The sequence below is a fragment of the Condylura cristata genome, unplaced genomic scaffold (genome assembly GCF_000260355.1).
Source record: "Condylura cristata isolate star-nosed mole 26May11 unplaced genomic scaffold, ConCri1.0 scaffold00022, whole genome shotgun sequence".
In the NCBI taxonomy this organism is placed as follows: domain Eukaryota; kingdom Metazoa; phylum Chordata; class Mammalia; order Eulipotyphla; family Talpidae; genus Condylura; species Condylura cristata.
In genome coordinates, this window is record NW_004567123.1 from 35512055 (window position 1) to 35519510 (window position 7456).

At 66.0% G+C, this 7456-nt stretch overlaps 1 protein-coding gene across 1 annotated transcript in view; it reads left to right on the top strand.

Moving 5' to 3' along the window:
* RBM38 (RNA binding motif protein 38) overlaps nt 1-7456 on the top strand; it is a 53417-nt gene that overhangs the window by 38974 nt on the left and 6987 nt on the right. The window contains exon 9 of the mRNA XM_012728138.1: nt 1437-1685. Within this exon, the coding sequence (XP_012583592.1) occupies nt 1437-1685 (249 nt within the window). The remainder of the gene's footprint in view (nt 1-1436; nt 1686-7456) is intronic.

The following is a 7456-nucleotide window of genomic DNA, read 5'->3' on the forward strand; positions in this document are numbered from 1 at the left end:
GGGGGGGGCAGAGGCCCCCGAGGGGGCGGTGGCCTGGCGGTGACTGCGGGGCCCACCCTCGGTTCATGCGCTGCTGTCTTGGGATTTTCGGGGCTTGATGAGAAGGGCCGGGCCGTTTGCTCCGGGCCCTGCAGCCGGCCGGCGCCCCGTGCGTGGACGTTTCCTGCAGACGCCCAGCCGGCCTGCGGCCTGGGGTGGCCCCTCTGGGCACTCGGGCCCTCCCGCTGCCTCCAAGCCCACCTGGGTGCTCTGCCCCGCTCCTGCTCCGCCAGCTGCCCCTTCCGTGTCGGCCCCCTGGGCCAGCGTCCACGGAGTCGAGCCGGAGGGAGCTGCCGGCCCCTCGGGGTGCCTCTCCCCCAGCTGCACGATGCCCGGGGAGATGGGGAGGACGGTGAGTCGTGACTGAGCCAGGAGAGGGGCCCAGGGTGTCCCCAAGGAGCCAGAGGAGGGGTGGACGAGCGGGCCCTGTCCCGTCACCCGTCATGGCCCTTCGCCAGGGCTCGCTCTTTGCTGGAGAAGCTGTGGGGTTCATGGCTGTCACGGCTGGGCCCCTAGGGGGGACCATGCGGGTCAGCACCAGGAGCCCGCCGGGGCCTCTGCCTGCGCCCCCCAGGCCTCACCTGGGCTGGCCGCTGCCCCCGGGACGTGTGGGCTGCCGCAGCTTCCAGGCCGCGCTCCGGGGCCCTTTGAGAGCCGTTTCCTGGCCGGGAGGGGAAGGTGCCAGGGACGAGCCTCCCTGCGGCGAGGCCTCCAGGCCCAGCGGGCCGTCTCGAGGTGTGGCTGGGGGTCCTACCGGGCACTTGAGGCCAGCAGGCTGGGGGGCCCAGCGTCCTGTGTCCAGCCAGAGACCAGGTGTGACGTGCTGGAGAGAGACAGAGAGGAGAGAACGGGACAGACATGGAGACAGCGAGGGGCTAAGGGGGAGGAAGTTGGGAGGAAGGAGGGAGGCGCCCGGCTTCTCTGTGGCAATTCTGGATTTGCCGTCGGGCCTCAGGCTGGAATTCCGGCTCTGTCGCCGCTGGCCGTGACTCAGTTTCCCTGCCTTGAAAATGGGGCCGATGACCGTCCCTCCGGGGAGGGTGGTGTGAGGAAGCAGCGAGGTGCCTGGCGGGGGGCTCAGACCTGACTCAGGACCAAGCGGGGGCTCTCTCGGATGAGACAGCTAGGGACAGTTATCCGGCACTGGGAGGCTCATTTAAAGGACCCCGGAAGTGAGCAAAAAGCACAAGCGCTTGTCACTATGGGGGCTGCGGCTGGGGCAGGGGCCGAGGGCGTCCGTCTCGCTGCCGTGTCCCTGCCCAGGCCGCTCGCCGCTCCCGGTGCCGGGCGCTGTGGCTGGGAGGGGTCTGCACGGAGCGCAGTCGCCAGGTACCCCGCCTCCACCAGGTACCCCGACCCCGTGTCACCACTCTGCCTTAGTGCGGCTGTGTGTCCAGGCCGGGAGACAAGCTCAGAGAGATCTCGGATGCCAGCGGGGTCACCCCGATAAGCCCAAGGACGGGCGAAAGTTGGCGCGAGGAGGTGTTTGTCGCAGCCGGCGGCCCCACGCAGCTCGGGCCCCCGACGTGCCAAGGGCACGCGCACCGGCTGGAGGGAGCCCGCTCTGCCCGGTGCTGCACAGAGTCCCGGCCCGGGCTCCGGCTGTCGCCCCCCGCTGCCGGGGCTGGCTGTGGCCGCCGTGCCAGGTGAGCACCCGCTCGCGGGCTTGGAGGAAGCTTCTCGAGCAGCCGCAACCCACTTGCCCAACTTCCTGGCTGAAATCTGACCTCAGCCCCCTACGGCCCCTCGCCTGCAACAGCCTGACTTCCGGAGCTGCCGGAGCTGCCCCCCACCCCCAGAGTGCGGGGCTCCTCTGTGTCCTGGGGGGCATTTCTCCCCATCCAAGGCACCTCGGCGAGGGGCGGCCCCGGCTGGGGCAGCGACAGCGAGTCGCGGGCGGCAGGAGGCGGTGGCCTCTGTGCTGCCCCTGGCGGCTGAGCCCTGCGGCGGGCTGTTGACCACCACGGCCTGACCCGCCTCTCCCGGCCTCACCCCGCTGCCTGCCCGCCTGGGTGGCTGGAGGAAGGGGCAGGCCGCCTCGGGGCCGCTGGCGGTCGTCTGGGGGGGTCCCCCAGTCTAGGCTCGGCCTCTCCTAGAGGAACCCGCTTTTTCAGGGAGCCGGCTGGGACCGTGTCCACCCCGCCGCCCGCCTCGGCCCTGACACCCGTGCATCAGAAGTTGTGCTTCTAAGCTTGTCACACTGGGGGGCTCCTGGCGTCCTGCAGATGGCAGAGAGCAGGGATGTGCCCCGTGCCCCCTGCCCCATGCAGGGCAGCCCCTCAGCAAGCTGGCCAGGGAGCTGGTGGACACTTTCTGCTCAGCCCTCGGCAGTTGCCGCGCCTGCACCGGGGGTCTGTGGTGGAGCAGGAGCCCCTCTGTGTTATTCTCACAGCGCAGGGCCTCTGCTATGCATCAGTGCTGGGCTCAGAGCGGCCCAGCGGGCACACAGTAGGCCCGGCAGGTACACAGTAGGCCTAGTTGGCACAAGGTAGGCCCGGTGGGTACACAGTAGGCCCAGTGGGCACACAGTAGGCCCAGCTGGCACACAGTAGGCCCGGTGGGCACACAGTAGGCCCAGCTGGCACACAGTAGGCCCAGTGGGCACACAGTAGGCACGGCTGGCACACAGTAGGCCCGGTGGGCACACAATAGGCCTGGTTGGCACACAGTAGGCCCGGCGGGTACAGAGTAGGTCCAATGGGCACACAGTAGGCCCGGTGGGCACACAATAGACCTGGTTGGCACACAGTAGGCCCGGCGGGTACACAGTAGGCCTGGTTGGCACACAGTAGGCCCGGTGGGCACACAGTACGCATTCAATAAATGCTGCTACAGATTTAATCGTGATCTAAACTGTGTCAATGAGTGTCCAAGAAGCAGATGGTGGTCATCACCCAGGAAGTTCAAGACACTGTGGGGTCCCCCCTCTGTCCACCTGACGCTTGTGCTGGCTCACGGAGTCCTTGCTCCTGGGCTCACACTTCAGGCCTCACCCGGCAGCTGCCCAGGTAGGCCCACAGAGCCTGGGCACCACCCCAGGTGGTCCATCTGGGGAGGGAACATGCTGCTTGTAAACCTCCACCCAGTGGCCACAGGGGGATCCTACCTTCCAGGCTGGGGATATTCTGGGCAAACTTACACTAAAACCCTTTTTCCTTTATCTGAAAGTCAAATGCAGCCGGCAGCCCCTTCCTGGCCTCCTGCCCCTTCTCCCCTCCTGCTTCTTACTGAGTGTGAAGCGCGGCTGAGGTGTAACATAGACGGCAACGAGGGCGGGAGGCGGGAGTGTCACAGTGCACACCCTGGCTGGAAGCGCCCAGATCCAGAGCGTGAAGCGGCCCCAGGTGCAGCAGGGTCCCCCACCCCGGAGACCCCACCCCCGCAGGCCTGGCCGGAGCGCTCGGCCGGGCTCTTTGTCTGCACGCTGCGGAGAGGCTTCTCTGTCCACTGGGTGTCTCCTCTCCTGCGATTAGAATATTCCGTGTTCGGATATGAAGCCTTTAGTTTCTCCATCCCTCTGTGGGTATATTTGGATTGTTCCTGGCTTGGGGAGGCTATAAATAAGGCTGCTGAGAACCTTCTCGCACGGTGCGGTGCTCGGCAGCCAGGTCCCGGGCCAGGCGCCTCCCGGGCCAGGTGCCCTTTCCTTTCCCACCAGCGAGGGGTCCAGGGCCCGCCCGTCTCCACTCCCTGTGCCTGCCGGGAGCCGGCGCTTGGGGGTGCGGAGGCGTGGGGACTGGCCTCTCCCCAGCCTCCTGCCCTGGGACGGCCCGCCGGGATTGACCAGGGCACAGACTTGGATTTGCATGCATTTGTCTGAGGATGAGCAACTGCCATGCAAATCCCAGGGAAATGGGCTCCCAGGGCCTGGGGAGGCCAGCAGAGGGTGGGGGCAGGGGCCCGGCGCCCACCTGCACTGAGGCCCTATTTATAGCCCCCTCACCCCAGTGCTGCCGCAGACAGTCTCGGGGGAGCATTCCTGGGGCTTCTGGAGGGCCTTCTGCCCCCAAGCTGATGAAAGGGATGAGAAAGGATCTGGGCTTCAGCAGGACCTGGCCCCGTCCGCAACCTTTGCTCTGAGTCTTACAAAAATAGCCTGCTTCCAGCTATTTTGGGTGGTGGAAGGCCTGGGGAGACGCACTCTGTGGAGGAAGAGGGAACCCAGAGCGTCTCCCAGGGCAGAGAGGGAGGCCCAGCCCTGCAGACCCAGAGGCACACTGCATTTTCCAGCAAATGGGACGCCTCTAGAACTTGCAAATTAGCAGCCTCTCTGTGCACGAGTGAGTGTCTCCCTTGCCTCCAGGCCACTGCTCCCTGGGAGGCCCGCCAGGCCCAGGGGCACAGAGCCTGTGGCCCTGGGTGACCGGCTGCTTGGGGCTGGGTGGGAAGAGCAGCTGCAAGGCTGAACCCGGGAGAAAGCAAGGCGGCATTCTCTGTACGCAAAAAGCTAAGAGCAAACGCAAGGCCACGTCCCTGCCTGCAGGGCGCCGCAGCCCACCCCAGCAGTTCGCTTGTTCTCTTGCAGGCCTGAGTCTGGGGATGACCTAGAGGCTCTGTCCTCCTGGGGAGCACGTGGGAGCGGGCAGTTCCCAGGCTTCCGAGCTCCGCTCACCCAGCCGCAGAGGCCTGGCTGTCCAGCCTGGATTCCTGGGCTTCCTTCTCCCAGGGGCGAGCCTCGGTCTCCCCAGCTGCAGCAGGGCCGGGGATCCCGAGGCTGCCCTGGAGGGCCAAGCTGACCCCAGCCGCGCTTGCCTGGCACCGGCCACCTCCCTCCCTCCCCTTCCTCCCTGCTCTCTGCCCTCCTGCCTTCTCCCAGCCAAGTGGCAGGACAGTTGCTGGCAGGCCTGGCTTCAAGGTCAGGGAGCCACACAGGCCAGGCCGAGCCAGGAGCAGCAGCTCAGCAGTTCGGGTCTGATCTGGGTGGGGGAGGGGGCTGAGGCCCCGCCCCTCCCCCATGACATCTGCCAGGCGCCCACCGCCAACCTCCCAACCTTGGCTGGACAAGAAACTGCTTTGCATATGCAAAGGAGCCCGGGGGCACCAGCCATGCCACCTGCTCTGGCAGGGAGGCTGCAGCCCTGGGGCTCTTCCTGAGGGCTGAGTTGGGGGCCATCCAGGGCAGAAGAGCCCCAGTCCCCCAGAGTGGTGGAAAGAGACGGGGTGGTTTTCCTCCTCCCTCCCGCCCCCATCTCTGGGGAGCCCAAGCTGGCCAGGTGCCCAGCGGGGCTTCGGGGCTGTGGCTTTCAGCTCTCCTGACCCTGAGTCTGAACTGCAGGTGGGCCGAGAAGCTCTTGGGCTGACCTCACTCTCCATTTCCTCCACGATGAGTCAGAGGCACGAGGCGCCCAGGGCCTGCCACATTGCAGGCGAGCTCTCCTGGAGAAGCTCCTGCGGGCCAGGGGCACCCTCCTCCCCACAGCCCTCTGTGCAGGATCCTGAGCCCGTGGGCAGCCGCCCACGCCGGGCGCCTGCCTGCTGGGCGGGAGGCTGTGGCCCAGGCGGGCGCCCCCCCGTCCCCCTGGGGTCTGCGGCATCTGAGGCGGGGTCGGTCTGGGAGCCACCCAACGTCCATCAGCTAGCGTCCTCCCTGTGAGGCCGGCCAGAGGGAGGGCCCACGGGAGGGAGGAGCCTCTCACCCAGGGGGCTGACCGGCTGTCCTGGCTGTCTTTCCAAGGCCGCCTCCAGGTGGATGGACACCGGGATTCACCCCCGAGAATGTTGGACGGGAGCAGGTGGGCGTCTGCTCCCTTCCCTTGCCCCTAACCCACCCCTCAGGCTCCATCCCGGCCTGGAATCTCACTGGCTGAGCCTGGCTTAGTTTCTCAGGCCACCTGGCCTGTTCGCCTGGAGCTGGCTGGCTTTCCCATCAAGCCCCGGTCAGGGAGCATCATAGTGAGTGCCAGGCAGGTCCACCCCAGGACCTTTGCACGTGCTGTTCTTGCCCCGGCATCCCGTTTTCATGTGGGGTGTCGAAATCTCAAATTTCCTGCACACCTCTAGATAAACCTGAATTTCGCCTTCCCCCAGCCCTCCCCAGCCCCCACCCTTGATTCACATCCTGCCACAGCACAGCTTGGCCCTCTGGCCCGCCAGCCACTTAGCTGATCTCGTGAACAGTGTTTCTGCCGCGGGAGGGTGGCCCCACCCAAGGCGCCGGGAGCCGGCTCTGAGGTCCCCCGCCCCGGGCCCGCGCACTCCCTGCACAGTAAACACGTGCTTCCTGGTTCAGTCGAGACCTGTCGTGAACGGTGTGCTTCGTGTGCATGGCCACTACACGTCGATGCAGGCTATAGCTTCAGGTGCAGCTTGGACACAGGCTTCAGAAAGCCCCCTGGGAAATTCTAATGTACCGGCAAACTTGAGAGTCACCATGTTCACAGATTTTTGCAAACAGGAAGATACGGAGTCTCCTTTTAGCATATGGATTCTTTATTATTTTTTTTATTTTAGCAAGTGTCAGTAGTCAAGCTTTTCCCGGGGTGGGCAGGCGAGCCACGGCGTGGGTAGAACCGCGAGCAAAGCGATAGAGATGGTGGGCAGTGTGCCCAACCAGTGTGCCCAGCCATGGGCCGCGCTCGGAGCGCTGGCTGTGAGAGCCCTGGCAGGCAGACCTGGGTGAGCTCTGAGGGGCGGGGGGGGCAGGAAGTGTGGCACTAGCCACTTATACAACACCAGCTCCCGACTGAGCTCAGAGGGACTAGTCAGCCCACGGGCGGTGCCCGGCCTGGGGCGGCCAGGTGCCATCTTGGCTCGGGGCCTTTTTTCCACTGCGGGTGAGACACGTCCTCCTCTTAGGGGTTCAGTCGAGTTGCTGTGGAAGGTAGAATTATGCCCCAAAGATGTCCCTATCGTCACCCCCGGAATAGGTCACCTCACACGACAAGGGCATGAAGTCTGAGAAGCAGCTGCCGAGGAGGGGGGTGAGCTGGATTATGGGGGCCGTGCCATCACGCGAGCCCTGAAACGGGGAGCGGGAGGCAGGAGAGCCAGTGCCCAGCAGGAGGATAAGACTGGCCTTCGCTGACCTTGAGGACGGGGGCAGAGGCCCCTCGCTGAGGGTCGGCGCCCTCAGACGCTGCAAGGTGCGGGCGGTGGGCTGTGCCGGGCTCCAGCAGGAGCAGAGCTGCCGACCACTCTGCGGCCCGGCCAGGCCGTGCGACCGCGGGCGGCCTCGGGCCAGGCCCAGAGCGCAGGGCTCACGCCAGAGCTGCCGCGCTGCCCGGAAGCTGTGCGTGAGTGGGGCGGTCGGAGCTGGAATCGGCCCCTGCTCGGAGCGGGCGGAGGGTCACGGGTGAGGGTGAAGCAGACGGGGAAGCAAATTCAGACCCGCCCAGCCAGCAGGCTGCTTCCACCACGCCACCAGCACCCCCAGCACCCCGGGCGGTTCCTGGCGGCACTTTTTTTTTTTATTATTACA